The sequence below is a fragment of the Peromyscus californicus genome, unplaced genomic scaffold (genome assembly GCF_007827085.1).
Source record: "Peromyscus californicus insignis strain IS unplaced genomic scaffold, ASM782708v3 Scaffold_3__1_contigs__length_106647218, whole genome shotgun sequence".
In the NCBI taxonomy this organism is placed as follows: domain Eukaryota; kingdom Metazoa; phylum Chordata; class Mammalia; order Rodentia; family Cricetidae; genus Peromyscus; species Peromyscus californicus.
This window is the reverse complement of record NW_026294551.1, coordinates 52,030,811-52,053,032: the sequence shown is the minus strand read 5'-3', so window position 1 is coordinate 52,053,032 and position 22,222 is coordinate 52,030,811. Positions and strand designations below refer to the sequence as shown.

Sequence of the window (22,222 nt, the reverse complement as noted above, 5' to 3'; positions counted from 1 at the left end):
ACAGATTAAATACCCACCCATGCATTTGCACTCTTACACACACACACGCACACACACGCACCAACCAAACATCCAAGTTACAGCAGTGATAAACACCTGCTTCTCCTCCAGCCTGAATGACAGCTGGTAGGACCTCATAGTTTAGAAGGGGGCTCCAGAATAGGTCCTGATAGCAGCAGCCTTGTTCCTCCATGCCCCTGCCTTGCTGGAGGTCAAAGGGAGTTGGGTGTGATGCCTAGGAGGTAGTTGGCAACTCTTCCCCACTCTGCCGCAGACGTTTCTTGGCTCGGATCTCATTCATGGCCTCTTCTATGGAGCGCGTGTCTCGTTTGTTGGCCACAGGCACTGGAAGCAGAGGGGAAAGTGGGCAAGACCTCAGTCTCCACTCCCCTCCCCCAACCATGCTCACGTCATGCCTCCCCAGCTCCCACCATGGCTCACCACAGCCATAGGTCTTGTTGGCTTGCAGCATGTGGGCTGCATCTTTGGCTGCTCCTTTGCCAATAAGGTGGCTATACTTATCCTTGTAGTCGCTAGCAGGGCTCACCACCACAGGTCCCTGCTGGGCTGCTTCCTCCTCCTGTTTCTGAGCCAGCTCCTAAGGGCACAGAGGTGGGGCACCTGTGCTCAAGGCCCTGACCCCAGCTGGCCTCTTGCAGGGGCTGGTTACAGGCTCCAGAGCCTGCAAGGCACAGCTCACCTTTAGCTTCCGTTTCTCCTCAGCCTTCTGGGGGTCCCACTCCTCTCCATGACGGTAGGAGTCTAGCTCCTCATCTGAGGGTGCAAACTCCTGGGGATGAAGGGAAAGGTAGAATCAGAGGTCCAAATCTAAGTGTGATCTCCTTCCTCCCCCGCCTCAGGTAGCGGGGCAGGCCGAGAGGAGAGGCAGGAGCCCAGCCTTCACCTTTTTGAAGATCATGACGTAGCGACAGTCATCATCGTCTCCAAAGGAGAAGGATGTGAGGCCTGCCACTTCCACCACGTCATGTCTGGGGAGGAGGCAGAAGACAGCGCAGTGAGCCGTAAGGCCTAGTCCCCACTGGCTCCCTCAGGTCCCTTCACTACCCATCTCTTGCCTCCCCAAGCCGAGAGACACTCACAGTATGCTCCTCTCTATTTTGTTCATAGGCTGAAACTTTTTCTTGATCTGTGCACTGTCCTGGATGAAATCAGACACCTCTTTCTCCATCTTAGGAGAAACAAAAGGAGGGGGACATGAGATGAGAGGTCCCCCCAAAACTCGGGCCGTCGGCCTTCTTAAACCTCCCGCTGCTTTCCCAGCTCCCGCGCGGCTGGCTTTAGTTCCACCTCTCTGGAGGCACTGTCTACACAACCAAGTCCTCAATCTTCTAACTCTTACTGCAGGTCCTTCCGAAGCCGCCTGTGACCTCTCCAGTTGTTCTCACCCTTTTCCGAAACTCCGCTTTGTGTTGTTTGTCTTGCTCTTGCAGTTTCTTCAGGCGGGCAGCCTGCTCTAGGGTGAGAAAGGGCAGCATGAGGTCTGAAGCCTGGGTAGAGTGATGGTCAGGCCCCAGAGAGGGTCTGACAGCCACTGGGAAGGGCCGTGCTCCGACAGCAGGGTACTGCTGACTCACCAAGCAGTCTCTGATGTTTCCTCCATACCACAACCTGACACCGTGCTAAGCCCCAGAGTACCAAGATGGCTGCAAGTTTTCCCCTAGCAGAGCTCAGTGTGGCTGGGGACCACAAAGACTAGAATCACCCCCACTTACCAAGCCTCCAAGAAAGCCAATTAGCATTCACTCAATGCCCAGAGTCTAGAAGGAACTAAGGCATCGGAGGAAGTGAGAACAGCATCAGCGTCGGGGAAGAGGAAATGATTTAATTTTCATCTCTCTATATAATTATTATTTTGGAGATAGCATTTCACTCCCTGGAACTCACTATGTAGATCAGGCTAGTCTCAAAATCACAGCCATCTGCCTGCTTCTGCTTCTGGAGTACTGAGATTAAAAGCATGCACTCCTACAACCAGCTTTTAACTTTTGGAGACAGTCTCTCTCTGTGTAGCCCTGACTGTCCTGAAACTCTCTATGTAGACCAGGCGGGCTTCAAACTCACAGAGATCAGCCTGTTTCTGCTTTCTGAGTGCTGGGTTTAAAGGTGTGTACCACCACCACCCGGCAAAGTCCCTCTATGTCATAGTGCCCCCCCCCCACAACTTCTAAGGTCAGGGTGACACTGGAATGGCTCATCTGATGCCCTTCTCACCTGTTCTGTTTTTGTTTTGTTATTTTGTCAACTTGACACAAAGCAGAGTTATCTAAGATGAAGGAACCGTAATAAGAGAACATGCCTCCGTAAGACTAGCCTGTAGTCAAGTCTATGTGTGGGAAAATGTCTTTATTAATGATTGGGGGGGGGCAGCCCACTGTGGGTGGTGCCACTCCTGAGCAGGTGGTCTTGGTGTATAGGAAAGCAGGTTGGCAAGCCAGTAAGTAGCACTCCACGGCTTCAGTTCCTGCCCTGACTTCCTTCGATGACGGACTGTGACGTGGAACGGTAAGCTGAAACGAACCTTTTCCTCCCCAAGTTGCTTTTGGTCAAGTTGTGTTTTATCACAGCAATAGAAACTCTAACAAAGACAGAAACTGGTACCAGAGAGTGGACTATTGTTGTGATAGCCCTGGCCATGGCCATGTTTTTTTTGGGAGGTGTGTGAGGTGGTACAGAGGGACTATAGAAGAAATTTGGAACTTTGGGCTAGAATGCCCATTATGTGCTTTAGTCATGTTGTTTTTATCACACAACAGGAACCCTAAGACATCACTTTTCTTTGGGGGGTATAGGTGTCCAAAGATAGTTAAATAAACTCTCCTCTCTTACTGAATGCCCCTCCCCTTCCTCAGACCCTGCCTTTGTACCAGATCATCCCCTCTGCCTTAGTGGGCAGGTGCAACTTTTTAAAAGGGGAATGCTGAAGACTGAACTCAGGGTCTTGCACCTAAAGATGAGCAGTGCCTGCCTACCTGCCTGCCGGCCTGCCTTCTCTCCCTACCCATAACTTTGAGACTGGATCTCACTCTATATCCCAGGCTGACCTGAAACTCACTACAGTGTCCAGGCTGGCCTCAAACTTACAGACCCACCACACTAGCCTAGGATTGACTGATGTGGTATTGAGGCTTGAAGTTAGGGTCTTTCACATGCTAAGCAAGTGTTCTACCACTGACTGAAGCAACATTCCCAGCCCTCAGACTACTTTTAACCTGGTCCCTTATCCTGTCTTCTATGATAGGAGTTTACTGCCTCTTGTGATTTGGCACATGTGTCTTCCTCCTGGTCCTCAGCTTGAAATGCCCCTTCTTTCTTTTGGTATTTCAAAACCCTAGGCTCGCTTCTTCCACAGGGCTGGAGTCCCCAGAGTGGCAATGAACCTCTTCCGACTTCCTAGGCACGTCATGCCTTCGTACATGTTGTCCCTTCTGGGTGGAATGCTTTTCCTTCTCTTGCAAACACCAATTTCTCACCATGAGTCAAGACTTCTTCCTGCAGGCTCCAAGCACATTCTCTGATAAAGACATGCATGGTTTTTTTGTTCTGTTTTCCCTCATCTCTCCTTCCAGGCTATGAGCTGCTGGAGGGCAGGGACCCTGTTCACCTCCCGTCCAGTTGTACTTCAGCGACCAGAGTCTGACAGACTTGAGGTTCTCATCTCTCTGACTTCACTGTCTTGACCGTTCACTGTTTCCTAATTGGTTTTCCAGGCTTTTCTGCATCTTGGGAGATGGATTAAGATTGTGCTCAAGAACACAGGCTAAGAACGTGACTAAAAAGTCACGACTGGGTTCCAAATTGGGCTACTTAGTAACCTGAGACCCCAGGCAAGTGGCTGAAGACCCCTACTCTGTTAGCTGATGTGAGTACTCTTCTGTCACTCATCTGAACACAAGTAATTTCAACTCCTGTTTCCTATTAAGCTCTGCTTTCCTGGAGCTTCCGAAAAGAATCCATTCTCTTCACTGAATTACCTATTTTTCGGTGCTCAGCTCATTTCAGATAAGCTTGGGACCCCCCAGTTAATCTCTCTTACATATAGATTTCTCTCAAAGCACTTAATTGGTTATTAAATTTCTTTATGATCATTAGTAAACATCTCAGACACAGTCTGTAACCTTCCTGATGGGTATCATTGGCTCCACAAGTTTTGTAAATAAGGGACTACGGACATTTAACAGTTCTTGAACATTTTGAAGGCATCCTGCCTGTCCTGCCTCCTTTGGGTAGATGGGGAGCAGGTCCATGGTCAGGGCCCACATGGTTGGGAGCTGGGTGAACCGAAGGCTGTCCTTCCTCTGCCAGAGCGTGAGCCAACACTGAGTAGGCCTCTTGGGGCCGCGCCCTACCAACGCTGCCAAACTCCAGCAAGCTTTCTGGTTAGCTGCTCATACTCAGCACAGGGGGGGCCACGAGCGAATCAGAACCTGCGGGCCATTCTCATCCCTCCAATCAACATCACGATCCGGTTGGACAGCACAGGAATTTAAGGATATAGTTAGGAAGGGGCTGTTGAACGGAGGTATGAGGGACTGGGTTAACTCGAGGAGGAGGAGGGGCACAGAGAAAGGAGGACCCAGCTAACCAATGGGAGGTGCTGAGGTTGAGGGAGGTCAGAGGGAAGGGGAAACTACACTTAAGAGCTGGAAGTTGAGCTAGCCAATAGAGGGGAACAGATTGTGGGTGGGCGTGCCCTAAAGCTAATCGGAATGGAACTGGAGGTACGCGGGACCTAGGCGAGGGATACGACATCCTCCAATCGGAAGAAAGCGCCCTACTAATCAGAGCTCGCCAACAGCAGACAGGCGGGCCCGTGGGCCAATCGCAAACAAGGACTGCAGAAGGCCAGGCTAGGAAGAAGAGGCAGGAGGCAGGAGACAGACTGAGGTAGCCAATCATTGCCTGTAAAGAGCAGCGGGCGGGCCGGCAGGCCTTTTAAGGACTCTGAGGGTCTCGAAAGTGGCCTGTGAGGGGTCTTCTAGGGCAGGAGGTGGCATTGTTCAAAGGGGGGAGGGTGTGGTCCCAAGAACCGGGCTAAGATACGCGGTTGTGAATTTGGGATCCTCACCTCGGGCCTTGCGCCGACTCTCCTGGTCACCGAGGCTGGGTGGCTTCTCCATGGAGCTCAGGATGGAGCCCAGCAGGTCCGCCATCTTGGGAATAACTGAGAGGGGGCGGTGCGTCTTAAAGGGAAGGGCGAAATGCCTTTAAGGCCGGAAACACGTCGGCAGCGAAAAACCGCGCTGCCCCGCCCCGCCCCGCTTAAGGCAGCGAGCCCAGGCCGGCGGACTTGCGTGGCGATCTTCCCGCCCCGCCCCCAGCAGACACAGGCCGGAGGCTAGCTGGTGCAGAGATGTTTAATGGCAGTTCGTATAAACCAAGCCCATGCACAAGTAGAAAGTGCTCGTGGAGCCAGCCGGGGGCCCCCGCCGCGCCAGGGAACCAGACGCCCGGCCGCGCAGCGCCTTAAATAGATTCTTCACTATACTCTGTATGTTACAGTATGTACAAACCCCTCCCCACGGGAGCGGGACTCCGCCTCGCGATCCTATGTACACCCCCTCCTCTTTGGAACCCGAGGTGGGTGGCCAGAGTCAGGGTGATGGGGAAGACAGGGCCGGGAAAGGAGGAAACAGACGCAAACATGCGGAGTCAGGGTGGGGCAGAGTCACCCCTGAAACACGAGGGCGCGCGCAGCGAAGGCAGTGGTGGGGACCGAGGCGGATACATTCATCATAGACTCGTCGAACAAATAAATAAGGCAAGTCAGGAAGGTCCTAGTCAGGTGCAGGCAGGAGCGGGGTTATGGAGAAGGTGCAGGCAGGGCTCCGTAGGTCACAGCTGAAGATGCAGATATGTGGGGCGTGGGTCTTCTGGAGCCAGGGACTAAAAGAGGAGGCACGACCAGAAGGGAGGCAAAGTGTGGGACTAAGGCTGGGGAAAGGGGCAGGGGTTCTACAAAGGGCTCCCAAGAAGGTGAAGGAGAAAAAGCTGCCGACAGGGGGCTCCCCTAGTCCCGAAAGCCTTCTCCTTGTTAAGACAGCCAGGGGCCCCCAGGGTGTGGAGAAAGGCGGTGGAGAGGTCAGGTGGCCAGTCCTGGCTGAGGCAGCCCTTCCAGCTCCTGGTTCTGCTTCAGTTCCCTCATCCTGTGGAGACACAGAGCGGAGTCAGAGGAGAGTAGTGGATAAAGAAAAGGTGACGGGGTAGAGATCCAGCCAGGTAAGGGATTAGAACCTGTGTCGGCAGCGCCGCAGGAACCTCATTATTTTCCGGGCTGCCTGGTCCTGCTTCTTGGTGAGAAAGGAGCCCCTGGTGGGAGAAGAGAGAGACCTCATAGAACTCAGGCATCCCCAGCCCCCCACCTTGAGACCATTGTAGGGAAAGGCAGCCAGGCAGGAAGAGAACAGAGTGGGCCTTATCAAAGAGGTAAGCAGAGGGCTGGAGAGGCAGGAGGGGCGGTCCCTACTTGTTTCGGGCCGGCAGGGGGCCTGAGGGCCGGTGAGCAGGCCCTGGCCTGCGGCGGTAGGAACGGTAGTGCTGCTGGATAAGTACTGCTGCCCTGCGGCTCTGCTGAAACCGCTTCTGTTCATAGTAGCTTCGGAACTTGCTCTGAATCAGGATGGCCGCCTGAGTCATTTTCTTATAGAGTGCAAACTGCAGGGAAGGAGAGAGGGGACAGAAGCCGAAATGGAGGGACAGAAACCCAAACCCCTGTCGGTCACCCTTAGGTGGCTGCAGATCCCTTTCTCTAACCGACACTCACGCCCAGATCTCATGCCTAATACCTTAAGTGCAATCCAGGTCAGCTTGTGGAGAGAGAGGGGAAGTTAGGGCTCTCAGCACAGGGACTTGGTTAGACTGGGTGGATGTGTATACTTTTGACAGAAGGCTCTAACCTGCTTGTACTTCCGGTAACAACGTTGGATCACAGCTGCGGCTACCTCCTGCTGCTCCTTCAACCTCCGGCCCTAAGGGAAGAAAACGAAGCCTCCTCATCTCAGCATCTCACTGCCCACCTCGTAGACTTCCTCCCGAGGTCCCCTCCTTAAAACGTGCTGGTTTTTATATTTCTTTCTTTTGTGTATGTATATGGATGGGCATGCCTGTGTGCGGACATGAGAGGACATCCTGACCGTGTCAGCCCTCTTCCACTGCGAATTCCAGGGATCAAAGCTAGGTTGTCAGGCTTGGTGGCAAGTACCCGCCCCTTGGTCCTTTCTTAGACCCGTTTAAGGCCTCTGGATGAGTGCTCTTGCTGCAAAAGCACTGGGAGCCCACAGTCTTCGCTGGCTGGAGACTGATTTACCCTGAGACCCAGGGCTGTCCGTCTGTCTGACCTTGTACTTCCGGAAGGCCGTCTGGATGACGCGGGCTGCCTCATACAGTTCCCGCTGCTCGTGATCGGAGAGTGTCAGCAGGGCAAAGTCACTTTCCATCTTGCCACTGGTGGATGCCGAGAGGAACTCTGCCCAGGAAGGCGCTGGAGGGACAGCTAGGCGACCTCGCTCAAAGGGCAGTTCACTGTGGGGGATAAGGAAAAGGATATCACGGAGCATCTTAAATCCCTCCTATCCCAGCTGGAGGTGGCCTTTGAGGATGATCTTCAGCGACAGAGTCTAAAGAGAGTGACTCCAGAGTTTATCAAGCAGCTCAGGTCCCTTCCCGAACACCCAGGGCCTCCGCCAGGGGGCCCGCTTCCTCCCTCCCATCTTTCTCTGAAAAAGAATCTGGAGGCTTTGTTCTGAGCTGGTCACCTAGTAGGGGCTGAGCTGGGGAAATGGTCCACGTTCTCCAGGTAACTGGCTAGCCAGGACATGGTCTCACTGAGCCCCACGGTGCCTGTCTGCTCCCTCGGTGAGGCTCCAGCTTCAGGTAACCCCGAGAAGTCCTCTCGTTTAATCCGCTCTGGTGTGGCCTCGATGATCTGCTTGGCTAGTGAGATCATGTCCACCTGGATGAAGAGGGATGTGTGAACTCTTTGGTGTTTGAGCACAGCCTTAAGCCACCCCCCGACTCCTTCATCTTTCTAGGTAACATCAGGCACAGGAACTGCTTTTCTGTTCACTGATTCTGAACTGAAATTGCTCATTCTTTCTGACTGATGCCCTTTGAGGGACACAGCCCTCCATGCTGACGTTGTGGAGAACATAAGATGTGAAGGATGAAGATCTTAGCACCCTTCCTCCTTACCCACTGTCCCTCTTGGACCTGCTCCATGCCACCCGACCAACCTCTACCTCCACAGGTGTAGCCCACTCCACCTCAGGTCTCCAAGAACCAGCCAAGGTCTTAACCACAGAACACTCTCAGCCAAGGTCTTAACCACAGAACACTCTGGTGAACAGAGCTGTGAGGCACATAGCACTTCCTGCTGGGCCATAATCCATGATGCTGCCTTTGTGGAGGTTTGGGTTTGGTTTGGTTTTGAGACATTGTCTCACTATGTAGCTCTGGCTGTCCTGGAACTCACAGAGATCCTCCTGCCCCTGCTTCCTGAGATGGATTTCTTGTTTTTTGTACAGTTATACTCTGTCTTTCTAAAGCCAGTATATCCACAGGTCCTAGCACTTATCTATACTTGAAGATTCACCTCCCGGCATGTGGCCCACACCTTTAATTCCAGCACTCGGGAGGCTGAGGCAGGCAGATCTCTGAGTTTGAGGCCCATCTACAGAGTGAGTTCCAGGACACCTGAACTATACAGTGAGACCCTGTCTTGGAAAAAACAAAAGAACCTTTCATGGGTTGACAGGTAATTGCAACAGTACAGTTCTAAGTGAAGATACTCCCCAGAATTCTTAACCTCTTCCACCTCATGACTGTGGAATCATAGAGTCTGGAAGGAACTAAGCAAAGGGTCCTATACCTCTGTCCAAATAGTAAATGGTCTTTCTTCTAAAGCTGAAGCCAGGCTGATTCTGCTTCATGGAAATCGGTGTCACCCCACCTCTGCACCTCACTCCATTCCTAGCCTTTATAAGTCTAATCCCATCAACATAAATAGTACCGGGATCACATCCACAGCTGGTGGACTGTCAACATCCTCTGGAGGAGCTGCATCCCTCTGGGCTAGTGGGAGGCCAGAAAGGGAGGGAACAGACTCTTTGGAGTTAGTGGCTTCATAGTCCATGAGGAGTAAGGGTGTCTCGGGGGCACCAGAAGAAAGCTGGCCTGGGATCATCTCCACAGTCATTTCAGAGGCCAGCAGAGGAGCCGGAGGAGGACTGCCATCTGGGGCACTTGAGTAGGCTGATGTGACAGAGAAGGTACCATCTGACAACTCGGAGGGTGAAGAGACGCTGCTCAGACCTGAGAGGAGAGCGGAATGGGTAAGGATAGCGGGAGCTGCAGGCTACCCTCCAGTCTCTCAACTCAGCTCATCTCAGTTTCTCAGCCCTTTAAGACTTGTTTTATGTATGAGATCTTTTTTCCCCCAAATATATGTCCATTGTGAGGTACTATGTGGGTGCTGGGAACCGAACCCGGGTCCTCTGCTAGAGCAGCTCTCCAGCACCTTCCCCGCCTGTTCTGGGTCCTGTTCTCTCCCATCCCTGTCTCTCTCCCTCACTCTCACCCTTTGCTTCACTCTGGACATTTTTTGGCCACATGCCTCTGAAAAGACCCAAAGCTCTCACCAGTGTCTGGGCTAGAGGAGGGTGGAGATAGAGCAAGTGGGTGCTCAACTGAAGGCTCCTGTCTCTGCAGTTCCTCAAGGCAGCGGGCGAGGCGCACATGACCCCGAGAATGGGCCACAGATAGGGGTAGACGGCCCAGAGAGTCAGGAATGCTCAGCGCTTGTCGGTTCCAACAGAAAAGGAGCACAGCAGCTTCTAAGTGTCCCAGAGCACAGGCCCACATCTTAGGAGAGAAGGTGGAGGTGAGGCCTGTCCTTTTCCAGGGAGCCAGTCCTCAGGCCCTGGCCCACCCTGGTATTTCCCTGCATTCCTCAAAGGATCATTCCTTCGAAGCATCCTTTCCCATTGCTTATTGCCCTGAGGGAACATGGAAACAACATCCTCACCAGAGGGGTGCAAGAGAAATGGTCCACGTTGAGCGGGTCAACCTCTTGCTCTAAGTCCAAGCTTCCAGTTTCCACACTCCTAGAGGTTAGGGTAACAAGAAAGCCCAGTCAGGGGGGAAAAAATGGGACAAAGTAGGGACATTAGAAGCAGAAGGGCTGGAAGTGACTGTCAACTTAAGTTGGTCAAGAAGTCAGTGTCTTAAGTCAGGATATTAGGAGTCCTCCAAACGCCAATCTTCCTGAGTGCACACCTTCCCACAGTGACCCAGATCCTTCCAGGCAGAGATCCAAGTTCTTACCCTCTGGTGCTTCAGTCTCAATAGTTGCCCAGTGCCCCCGCTTCCCCCAGCACTCCCCCAACCCTGGCTGCCCCTGCTCACCGCCACTGGCTCAGAGTCTCAATGAGTCGAGCGTAGCCCTGGGCAGCAGCCAGATGCAGAAGGCTCATGCCCCGGAAGGGGCTTCTGTGGATCAAACGTTCAGGATCCCTCCAAGTGGAACGTGGGATCATGCTCTCTACCAAGACCACCACACGTGCCTCGAAACCAGGGCCCTGGCCTTCATCCTGCAGTACACACACCCATATGCAGAGATTTGGATATTTGGTCCTGCAGGTTATCTTCCCAGCTTCAGCTTTTAGTTCTCTCTGTCTCTTTCTCTACACACACACACACACACACACACACACACACACACACACACACACACACAGGCACACAAAACCACCTTTCCCACTCCAGGTTCGCACTACCACTGTAGATGGCTAGTTCCCACAGTTTGAGTCCCTATGTGGCCTCACTATCCCCAACCCCTCAGCTCACTCCTAGCACTTCTGGAGCTGACCTTACACACCACTGCCATGTTGTGCTTCCATACTAGCACTGACTGGTGCCATGTCCACAGATGGTTTTTCTCCCGCAGGAGCCAGAGGCTTCTCTAAGCCCCCAGCCCTTTTCCTTCAGAGACTCAGAACCCACAGAGCCCTTAGGCCCAACATTCCTGATTCCTCTTCCACCCTCACCTTCACCTCCACCCTTCTTCAGATCAGAAATAGTCCGAAGCCTGTCATGCTGAGAGGGCGCCCAGAATAGCCACTCTTGCCACAGAGTGGGGGTGGCAGCAAGGTGATACCAGGAAGAAGGGTACCGCTGATGAGACAGGCTGGGGATAGGTGAGTGAGGAGCGTCACATACTAGAACCACTCTCCCTGTGGAGATCCAGTGATCCCCACTGTAGACCAGTCTTTGTTGGAGAAGTACCTGAATTGGAGGAGCCTCTGGACCCTGGCCAGGTGCCTGCCCAGCTGCTGCAATCTCTGCCATCCGCTTCTCCATTTGCTCCAGCCGCTCCAGGATGGACATCCGGAACTGGCTGTCTGTGGGGTGGGCACGAGAGGCTGAGTGGACAGGATCTAGGTGACACTAGTAACACTACTCGTGTTATTATATATAGATATATTATAGATAGATATAATATATATATTATTATCCACAAGATCTGGGGGATGAATAATGGGATGATCAAACTTTCTCTTCCCCTACACAACATCCTCCTTACCCACTCATCTACATAGAACTCACCAGGAAGACTCAGCTCTTGAACTAGGGCTGTTAATCTCATGCATAGACTAAAACCAGGATTAAGAACCAAGGCTGTTTCCTTCAAGACAGAGGTATCAGGAATTCCCCTGTGCCCATCCAGTTCTCAGTTAACCAAGCCACATATTGGCATGTCCTCCTCCAGCCTTTTCCTAAACAGAATGTACCCTAAGTTCTTGTTCCAGATACTGCCTTTGTCCCCACGATGAACTGAAATACTCCAAGGTCCCCCTTCTAGGTTAACCACTACCCCCAAAGAACTAGAAGACTATAGCTTGAAAAGCATCACCTACTCCAGTAGATCCTCTATAGCTGTCCACAGAGGATGGTTGGGAAGTGAAGGTGATAGAGATGGATAGCCGTGTTCACTCTCCCTCCTCTCAACTCCACACACACACACACACACACACACACACACACACACACACACACACTTATGCATGCACAAACACAAGCTGTATCTGTTCCCTCTTGAGATCAAATAAGGACAAGGAAAGGAAGTGAGAGGGAACCAGAGCCTAGAGAAAACAGGCACAGGACAATAGTGAAGACTGGGCATGTTCCACAATGCCGTGATAGAAGGGGATGATGAGCAGAAACGCAGGACAGAGAGGGGAACAGATCCAGGAAAGTCCCAACCAAGCAATTAGAAAAGAAAATAGGCAAGACCAGATAAAGTTCAAAGAAAACTGGGAAGAGAGAAGACCCAGCAGAGAGATGGCATGAAGATTTTCTAAAAGAGAAAAACAGAGTGATGATCTGCCAGAGCAGGATAAAGCAAAACTGAGAATGCTATCGAGGTCCAAAGATAGGTCGATTAAAATCACAGACAACCCAACACACCTGCTCAGGCTGTGTGACAAGCATGACCACCCGGGAGTGAGGCAGGAGCAGGAAGGAAAGCCTCTGGGAGGAGGAGGGATGGCAGGGATGACAGTAGAACTGAGAAGAACCGAGAAGCGACAGAGAAAAGTACACCGTGGTGAGGAAGCAGCAGGGCCAGGTGGAGTTCTCCAAGCCCAGGAAAGACAAGTAGAAGGAGCTGAAACGGGACCGACTAAAACGCACACCAGCGTATAGATGTATGCATGCCTGTATGTGTAAGAGAGGGCACTTTAGTAATAGCCCTGTCAATAGTATTACACATTTCCATTTCTCTGCGCGTGTTTTTCTTTAATTTCCAAGTCATTCCTATAATGAATACATCTTTACCATCCAAAAGAAAAACATAAAAATAAAGGACCTATAGTTTTCTTTCTTTTACTTTTTATTTTATGTGTATGAGTGTTCTGCATGTATATCTGTGCATCATTTGTGTGCCTGATGCCCAGAGAGGTCAGAAGAGGGCATTCAGTCCCCTGGAACTGGAGTTACAGATGGTCATGAGGCATCCTGTAGATGCCGGGAATCAAACCTGGGTCCTCTGCAAGAGTACTTAGTGCTCTTAAATACTGAACCATATTTTCAGCCTGGAGACCTCAAACTTGAGATCCTCCTACTCCGACCTCCAGAGTAGCTAGAATTACAAGTATACACAACTAGTGAGTTTGAGGCTGGCCTAGACTATATGAGATCCTGCCAAGAAACAAACAAGGGGCTGGAGAGGAGACTCAAGGTCATCTTAAGTATAATGGCTACTCTTCCAGAAGACCCTGTTTGATTCCCAGCACCCACATTGTGGTTTTCAATGGGTGTAACTCCAGTTGATGCCCTCTTCTGGCCTCTGGGGGGTACACAGACACATATGTAGGCAAAACACCCATACATATTAAAAAAAAAGCTAGCTCCCAAATTCACAGGAATAAGGACAGTTTGCTATCACATTAAAAAAAATGACCAATGCCAAAAAAAGATAAAAAAATTTAAAAAGCCAATGGTGGCACACACTTTTAATCCCAGGACTTGGGAGGCAGAGGCAAGTGCATCTCTGAATTCGAGGCCAGCCTGGTCTACAGAGTGAGTTCCAGGACAGCCAGGGCCACACAGAGAAACCCTGTCTCAAAAAACAAAACAAAATGAAACAAAACAAAACACCATGGAGCTGAGCATGGTGGCACATGCCTGTAAATCCCAGCACTCTGGGAGGCAGGGCAAGAAGAAAGCGGCAAGTTTTAGGCCAGCTTGATCCACAAAGAAGTTCCAAGCTAACCAGGGCTGCATAGCATGACCCTTTCTAAAAAACACTAAACACACACACACACACACACACACACACACACACGACCAATGGCAACAGTAGTAACAGTGGGCTTTAATGGTGGCCCTGAAAGATAGAGGAAGCATGTCATACTCAAACACGTCATGCCTAAGACCTTGGGTCAAAGGGCTCAGTACTTACCATCCAGTGACAACCAGTCAAGCTGTGTACTAGGCAGAGACAGGAATCGGCGGGCTCGATACTCAAAGAGCACAGAAGCAGAGAGGGGCCCCTCCCGCCCTGCCACCTGCAAAGACACCAGCCCTACCTCGTGGGCTGGGGAGAACAGGTCAGGAAGAAGGGCTCTTTGCCCGGCTCCTTTCCTGGCTGATTAGCTGTATCAGAGCCAGTGATGATTAGTCCATGTTTTTCCCGTCCCCTTGCTGGGGGGCCAAGAGACCCCTAGGTTCAGTGGGCAGCCTTTGCACTCACAGGGAGAGGAGACTATTTACTCAAGAACTTAACACCATCTTTGCACTAGAGCATTATTGGCTGTAGACGCTGAGTTAAGGGTATTGCTCAGCAAACATGATGGTGGTTACCTCCTTTAATCCTTTAGACCAGAGTTCAGAGGTCATGACCCTTACTAAAATGCAGGAAAGGGAAGCTGTCTGTTCACCAGCAGTATCCAGTAAGAGCTGTATCCAGAGTCTCAATGCCTATCACCCCAAGGATAAAACCACCAGGCCTCAACCTCAAGACCAGGGCCTGAGACTTTTCTCCCAATTCCCAGCCTCTCTGGTCTTATTTCCCCTTTTCCTTCACACATGGTTGACCAGGGCTGTGGAGACTAGGAGAGAATACTCTCCCAAACAACGATACTGCCATCCTGGAGTCTCCCAAGGAAGACAACTGTTGAGTGCTAGGTTGAAGAGAAGGGTGGTGGCAAAAGACGGGAAGTCAGTCTAGACCCGTCCTGTGCAGAAGAGCTTTCTATAGTGACGAGAATGTTCTACATCTAACCTGCTCATCGTGGCAGTCCTAGAATGTGTGGTGGTTAAGCACTTGAAATATGGTCAGTGTGCCTGAGGAAATGAATTTTAAATTCTATTTCATTTTAATTCAATAGGTACATATGGCTGATGAACTTTCTCCCCGGGTTGGTGTAGAGGACCCTATTGTTCCCAATCTCCATACCAGGACAGTAGCAGCGTAAGACACCAGGCTGGACAAGCGAGGCTGGTACTGCGATGTGATCAAAGACACAGGAGTAATGCTCTGCGGCCTCCGTCCAAGGGCCTGTGATGAGCACCTTGACCCCACCCTGCAGACAGAAGTCAGAGCCACATGACTGGAGTTAGAGCCTTAGAAATTACTACTGTGTGGCAGGTCCTGTGCTAGAGTCTAGGGGTTCAATCTTTCTGTCACGTGGTTATTTATCTCATCAGAACTAATTTTCTTTTTCTTTTTTAAAGAATTTCATGTAGCTTAGGCTGGCCTCAAAGTTACTATGTAGCCAAGGATGGCCTTGAATTCCTGATCACCTGGCTGCTGTCTCCTAGTAGCGTGCACTGCCATGCCCAGTAAAAAAATCTTTCCCCAGTGCTGATGATCCAGCCCATGGCCTTGTACATGCTAGGCAGGTGTTCTACCACTGAGCTACACCCTCAGCCTTTTGCTAGAATATTCTGAATCTACCAAGAAACAGAAGTCAGGACCTCCCCAAGAGTATCGGATAACTGACATCAGAAAGTTGTGCTGCTGGACGACCTCACTCCACTGCAGTCCCCCTTCCCCTCTTGAAGTAAAGTAGAACTTCTCCACTGCTGACCACAGACTTCCAGCTGCCCAGAGTCTGAAGTCACATCTCACTGTATATTCTTTTCTCTAGGATCAGTGGCCCCCCTTCAAACAGTCACCAAGAGAATGAAGTCCCGGAAGGGGCTCTCAAAACCACGACAACACATGGAAGGGGGGATGGGGAAAGGTACGTGGACAAGGACTACGGACATACAGTTTACATAAAAGTTAAGGTTAGGAGAACCAGGAGGATGAAGGACGTGGTAGATCGCCTAGCAGCAGAATACAGGCCTTACAAGCTGGGTTTGATCCCTAACATTAAAAACAAACACACAAAAGCCATGAAAACTGAGAGAAAGCAGGTCACAGGCCATGGGGTAAGAGTTAATAACATTCATTTTGAGAAATCGGAAAACAAATGGGAGAAGAAAAACCCAAGACTCACCTCTGGGTAGGACCACTCTGGGGAGAAGTCTGTGATGGTGTTTAGAGTAGGAGAGAGCTGGGGGGTCGGGGCAGGGATGTTTGGAGCTTCATCACTGATGAGTTCTCCCATAAGGTCTGGGAATGATGAAAGACTGAAGGGCTCTAGCTCACTGGTGCCACCAGGGCCCCCGAACAAGGCTTCTCCTCTTGCTACCCTGCCTGATGGCTGCAAGGCAGCAGGTGAGGACGGGGATGAAGGAGGGGGTGAAGGTACAGGTGGCACAGTTCCCTGGCCCTTGATTTCCTCCCCGCTATCATCATCCTGGATAAAGAACTGGTTTCCTCTTCTCCCGCTTGCTCCCAACTGTGAAGGGAGACCTCGAGCAGCTGCCTGGGGCTCCAGGGCAGCGGCAGGTTCCAGGGCAGGACAGGGAGTGTGAGTGCCTTCTGCCTCAGGGAAGTCTGGGTTTACTCCTTGGCCCCCTCCGTATGTCTGGCCCCTTTGGGGGCTGTTGAGAAAACGATCAGGGTCAAAGGCAGGGCTGGGAGGAGCTGGCGGGGCGGAAGGTTCAGAACCTACCACCACCGCCAAGCTCACGGAAGGTCTAGGTTCAGCCTGGGGAGCCAAGTGCCTGGTGGGTGTCAGGCCCCCAGCACGCTGCTCTAGCCCTGTCAGGAGGAGGATGGCAGTGCCTCCCCTGGAGGAACCCCCTCGAGAGGTAGGAGGGCTAGGTCTGATCTCTAGGGGTTCTGCAAATCCTGAGGAGGAGGAGGAGGAGGAAGAGGAAGAAGAGGAAGATGGGGAGGTATGTGCCTTGGGGAGCTCCGGGGGAAGAGGCGCTATGAGGGGTGGAGGCTCAGGGGGCCGGGAGTGGGGCACAGGGGCCAGGGTTAAAGCTCGGGGCTCCACTTTGGGAGAGATGATGCGGTGTTTCGTGCTGCTGCATTTGTGGGTAAGGCTCCCGGAACCTGCAATGGAGAGGAGGAGGAAGAAGAGAAGGCTACAGCCTTTTCCCGCAGTCTCTTCCTGGAAGCCCCTGTCCCCGACTTAAGTAAACCTAAAGTGTAATACTGATTATGACCACTGGGAGGCATCAGAAGAGAGTCACCCCCTCCCTTCAGTTTCTTCTCAAAATAAACAGGACTGGAGGAACACAGTAGGGGAGGAGCCCTGGTTTGAGGCAGTGGCTGAGGGTAAAAGCAGAGCAAAGGGCCAAAAGAACCAAGGGGTACTAAATAGGATCAAAGCTAACTGAGGCTGAGTGTGATTGGCGGTGTGGGGTGGGAGGGGGCAGGAATTACGAAAAGTAGTAGGCAGGAGAGTTATGGACTGCCAGGACTGTAGCGTATACATTTCTGGGGCCAGTGCTACCAGAAAGGAAGTTCTTTGCTCATCTGGCCCATCTTTCTGGACATGCAAAGACTTGCAAATTAGTATGCAAATTCCATCAAGATGGTTATTAAGCAATGTGGCTAAATGGGAAAAGAGTTCCATAGTCAGGCATCACTTACCAAGGCCCCCACTACAGAGACAAGCATGGGTTCGGGGTGCTGGCTTGGTTGGGTGGGTATCCAAGATCTGTTGCACCAACTGTTCCACAGAGAATTCCTCTGACCCATTCCCATAGCTCCACTTGATGCCATGAACTACAGGAGATTTTGGGGGAAACACCATGAGATGGACCTTGACGGCCCCTCTAAAGCCCTGACATGCTGAACTTAAAACTGCTCAGACATACAGCTCACAGCTGCTTTTCACCCCTCTCCACATTCCACATCTCAGACTGTACAGTCTGTGTCTAGTGTCCAAACAGGACTTAGAGGGAAATAGTTACCCACAGGGTTTGGGCATGGAACCCTAGTGCTTTTGGGAAGCTCCACTCCCTCTCCCTTAGAGCTCGATCCATGCTTGGTCCTTACACATGGGCTTTAGCTGTCCCAATAGCTCCTCACGTGACCACTTCTGCCACTCCCGCCGGTCGCTACTGATGGAGCAGAAGATGGGGCTACAGCCCTTTCCACAATCCTCTAGGGCTGGGACATTCAGGTAGTGTACAAGGACGATGTCAGGGTTCTGAGAGCACACAGAGGACAGCCATGAGGGCGAGGAGTCAGGGGCTCAGCTTCCTAGTCCTCACTTTCTTCTGAGCATTACCCCCAATTCTAGTCACCCCCAGCTTCTATCACGTTCTATCCCTAATCTTCTTTCTGCTTCTCCCACTCAGAACCTATCCCACTCCATCTTTTCAGACCCCATGCTCCTCAAAGAGGCAGAACTCTGGCTCCCTGAGTCCTCAGTCCTTACCTGGAGCAGCCAGTAGCAGCGCCGATGGAATGTGGGGACGATGGAAGAGTGAACGTAGCAGCCATAGAGACACTGCCAGGAGACAGGCTGGGGTGGGGGGAGGGCTAGTCTGCTCCCCAACTCTTCCTCTGTTCAGTCCCTTCGCAGGAATCCCAATCTTTCCACCAGTTCCTCTTCAGCCCTCTCCCTACCCCCACCTTCTTCCCACCCCTCCCAAATTCCGGCAGCCCTTAAGTCATGGTTACGGGACAGAGAGAGAGAAGAGAACAGAGGAGCTGGGGGGCTTACAAAAAAGGGCCCAACTTGAGATTTGGGGAAGAAATCTAAGGGCAGAGAGGAAGTGCAGAAGAACAGGGGTTTGGGAAGAGAAGCCTGTGTTCAGAGCATCACTACTGGACCCCTGAGGGAAATGCAAGGAACACGAGGGGACTGTACACTGGTGCCATAAGGCTGGGTCACGGAGGGCAAATGGGAAGCTCAGAGTGAGCTCAGCCATCAGTCAGCTGATCCACAGTGATGGGAGAAGATAAGTGAGCAGGAGAGGCAGACAAGGTCCCCAGACCTTGCCTGCCGGGCTGGAGTGTGGCCGAGGGCAGGTGGGTGGCTGTCTGATGCTCTTACCTCCATGCCCTGGACCTTGAGTTTCATGTGGTCCTCTCGTGTGGTCTTCCCATCCTTCCGTTTCTTCCAAAGGTAACCATCCTTCCGGTATTTCACCTTCTTCCGATTGTAGAGGATAATGGAGCCATTCTGAGGCCTGGAAGGAGGACGGGGACGCTTGAGTTTTGTGAGCACCACCCAGGATTCCTGTCAGTCTTCAAATTGGAGAACCTTCGCACCTTGTCTTCGGGGCACAAGAGAGCCATTCCTCATGTTTCTCAAAGGTGATCAGGTAGGATGCGATCTCCTGGAGGAGAGGAAACACTCGGGTCACCCCCCCCACCCTTGGTCATTGGCTCGGGGCCTCTGCAGAGGTGTGGCATCTACTGTAAGACTCTTACAGGTAAAGGTCTCACAGCCCTCTTAAAAATAGCAGGTTCTCTATCTCAGATGAAACCTAACCTTGGGCTAGGGATGTAGTTCTATAATAGAAAAAGACAGGGCTTGTTTAGTAAGTGCAAGGCCCCAGGTTCAAGTACCAGGAGAAGAAAAACAAATAACAAAAAAAACCCAACCTAACCTCTTTTCTCTCTCTCCCTACTGGATCCTATACCACGGTGCCAGCTTCAAGTTTATCTTTTGTTCATATTAGGTACTTTCCCAGCGACCCTTTCTGAAAAAGGTCAATGGCTTGACACTTGACAAGAACTCCAGGTTCTCGGTCTGACTCCAAGGCTTTCAGACAAAGTATCAAACTATTACTTCTACTATTTACTCAGATTCAACCCACTAGTCCTGCCAGATGGGCTCATTGGTCCCTTCCTGAACATATCTCCAACAATCACATCCTTCACATTGGTGCCCTATAAGCCTAAAGTACATGTGAGATGCACAGCATGGTGCTCAATATGAAGAAATCCTAAGCTGTTGTTTTTAATATGGATGGATTATACCGAAGAGCAATGGACTCCTATAAGGTCCAAATCTTTGTAATTCTGTGATCCCCAAAACCTAGAATAGTGCTTAGTAGTGAGTGTCCACAGACATAGGCAGGTCCCCCTTGACCCTCCAGCCCACTAGGACTTGCCGGGGGGGGGGGGGGGCCCTAACCCCATGCTCCCTAGGAAAACCTCATTTGTATTCCATCGGAGCCTCTCTGGAGGCAGCAGGGGGCATCGAGGAAGACACTCCAGCAGTTTCTTGGGGAGGAAGATCTTCAGGTGGTGGCTGTTCTCTAGAGGGACCCAGAAGGGAGGGCTTTGTTAGAGGCAATCTGGAGGAAAGGAGCCAACTAGAACCCAGGGCCCTGGGGAGGGCCGCAGCCTGGACTAGAGAGGCAGGGAGCAAAGAACAGCCCGGGAGCACGGAAGACTGTGCCCAGACTGGGGACCTGTTTTGTGAACTCACCAGCAACTTCAGTGGTGTCCTTGGTATTCATGGTGAGGGTTCCAGGGGGCAAGGTCACCCCCGGCCTGAGGGGCCGGGGGGAGGGGGAGTCTGTGCTGGGAAAGGAGAGAACAAGGTCATGGAAGAAGCCCCCGTATTAATCCAAGATGAGAAGCCTGAGGTGGGGTCAGGGGTTATAAAACTCAGCCCTGATATCTGGGAGAGATAAAGAAAAGGCTGGACCAGAGAGTGACAGCAGAACCAGAGAACAGAGACGAAAGAGAACCCAGAGATAAGTGCCAGGAACCCACACGAGTGGGGAGGCAAGGCAGAACAGAGTGATCAGGAAGAAAGGGATAGATAAGTGGGGGAGGCTGACAATGTTGGAGCATTCCCCAGGGCAGGAAGCTGGGTCCTGCGTGTCTAACCCAGATTCCCCCAGGCCCTGACCAACCTGAAGGAGAGAGTAGGTGAGGTCAGTTATTAGATCTTTCCCCTTGGAAAAACCAAACAGAAAGAGAACTCAGGGTGCATCTGGGAAGGGAGGGCAAGGCTGGGGCGAAGGGTGGGCCAGTCATGGGAGCTGGGGCTCTAGTCCTTGGAAGGCGGCTTGGCAAGGCAACCAGGACGCAGGAGGAAAGCAGATGTAAGGCTGGTCACAAGCTGGGCCCTAGAAGACACACCCCGAGTTGCTTCTCTATTTGATTTTTTTTCTAAGGGGAAGGGCAGATCTGATAACTGACCTCACTTACTCTCTCTCAGGTCGGTCATGAGCTGGGAGAATTTGGAGTAGACATGTTGGACCAAGTTTCCGGGTGGGACATCCCGGCTTCCCCTTTGCAGCTAGCATTTCACTTCACCTCAACACTCCTATCTCCCCAACCTCCAGCCAACCATATTCCCTCTACTACTGCTCTGGCTCCAGCCTGAGCCTCCGCCCTCCTGGGGAACAGATGGGAGCTGGAGGAGGCTCTGCCAGGTGTCCGGGGATGGAGAGGGGGCGGAAGCCCATTCAGGATCGGTGGTGTGCAGTGAGGCTAGGGTTGGGATAGGGTCCACCACAGGGTGCAGGTGCGCAGCCCTGGCTAGGCAGTTTGCCAGGGTGCAGAGCAAGAGAGGGATGAGACTGCAGGCCCGAGGGTGGTTCAGGTCTATGACAGCCTGGCTCTGGGGGTGGGATGCTCCCCCCCAAAAGGGGGCGGGGGTCCTGGGAGACTGACTCTTCGAGGTGGGAGGGTCCCGCCCGCAAACCCGGATGTTCTGGAGAAGCAGCTGAACAGAGTTCATGAACACCTGGCGGGCAAGGGGCAGTGCGGGAGCCCGGTGCGGGGTCGGGGGGGACAATCCCCGCACTCTCTGGTCCGTGATGGGGCCCTGCGCCTAGCGGCGCCCCCTGGCGCGGGGAAGGAGGACGGAAGCAGCAAGGTGGAGGCGAATAGGGAGGAGGGACGGTGGTCCCCGGCGCCGTGCTCCATACCCGGACCGCATGGAGCTGCGCCCCCTGGCGCGGGGGTGGAGAGGCGGGCGAGAGGCCGTGGCTCTTACCTCCCGGGGTCCCGCGGGTGACGGCGGCAGCGGCCATTCTACCCCAAACCGACCCCCCCTAGCGCCGGCTGACAGCGGCGTTCGACGTCAGTGCGCACGGGGCGGGGCCTCCCAATTAAGGGAACGGGGTCGAGAAGGGAACCTGGGGTCAGCACACTTGGGGTTCTGGGCCAGTCTATGAGACACTGTGCAGGACGGTCTCTAAAAGGGCAATAGCGCGGAGGGACCGGGATCGGGAGGCGGAAGCTCGGCAGACTGATGTGATTGTGGGCGTAGGAGGATGGGGCGTGGACAGAGGTACAGGGCCAGTGCCCTGGAGGCGAAGAAGGCTGGACCTGGGCAGACTCTTCTTGCCTCGGGCGAGATTCGTCAAATTTGGGGGCCTA

At 52.5% G+C, this 22,222-nt stretch overlaps 2 protein-coding genes across 7 annotated transcripts; both read right to left on the bottom strand.

Annotated features, from left to right (window-relative positions):
- Positions 1–32: 32 nt before the first annotated feature.
- Spag7 (sperm associated antigen 7) lies at positions 33–5,214 on the bottom strand. The gene is made up of 7 exons (XM_052756458.1): positions 5,087–5,214; positions 1,407–1,474; positions 1,101–1,189; positions 905–989; positions 701–790; positions 442–598; positions 33–345 (listed from the first exon to the last, which is right to left on the bottom strand). Exons 1-7 carry the CDS (start codon positions 5,169–5,171, stop codon positions 236–238), a joined length of 684 nt encoding a protein of 227 aa, XP_052612418.1. The 5' UTR covers positions 5,172–5,214; the 3' UTR covers positions 33–235.
- A 147-nt stretch (positions 5,215–5,361) lies between these two features.
- Positions 5,362–21,964, bottom strand: Camta2 (calmodulin binding transcription activator 2). 6 transcript variants are annotated; one of them, XM_052756437.1, is made up of 23 exons: positions 21,837–21,964; positions 20,313–20,407; positions 20,036–20,139; positions 19,145–19,212; positions 18,927–19,062; positions 18,306–18,392; positions 17,921–18,074; positions 17,513–17,647; positions 16,020–16,969; positions 14,972–15,098; positions 13,976–14,110; positions 11,299–11,414; positions 10,420–10,604; positions 10,040–10,118; positions 9,654–9,876; positions 9,026–9,327; positions 7,773–7,969; positions 7,356–7,539; positions 6,915–6,986; positions 6,804–6,824; positions 6,485–6,672; positions 6,253–6,327; positions 5,362–6,164 (listed from the first exon to the last, which is right to left on the bottom strand). In XM_052756437.1, the coding sequence occupies exons 2-23, from the start codon at positions 20,341–20,343 to the stop codon at positions 6,101–6,103; spliced, it is 3,633 nt and encodes a 1,210-aa protein (XP_052612397.1). In that variant the 5' UTR covers positions 20,344–20,407; positions 21,837–21,964; the 3' UTR covers positions 5,362–6,100. The 6 variants fall into 6 exon arrangements, with proteins under 6 accessions (XP_052612397.1, XP_052612398.1, XP_052612399.1 ...); XM_052756438.1 differs by having other exon boundaries at positions 18,306–18,377; positions 21,837–21,963; XM_052756439.1 differs by lacking the exon at positions 6,804–6,824.
- Positions 21,965–22,222: the final 258 nt, after the last annotated feature.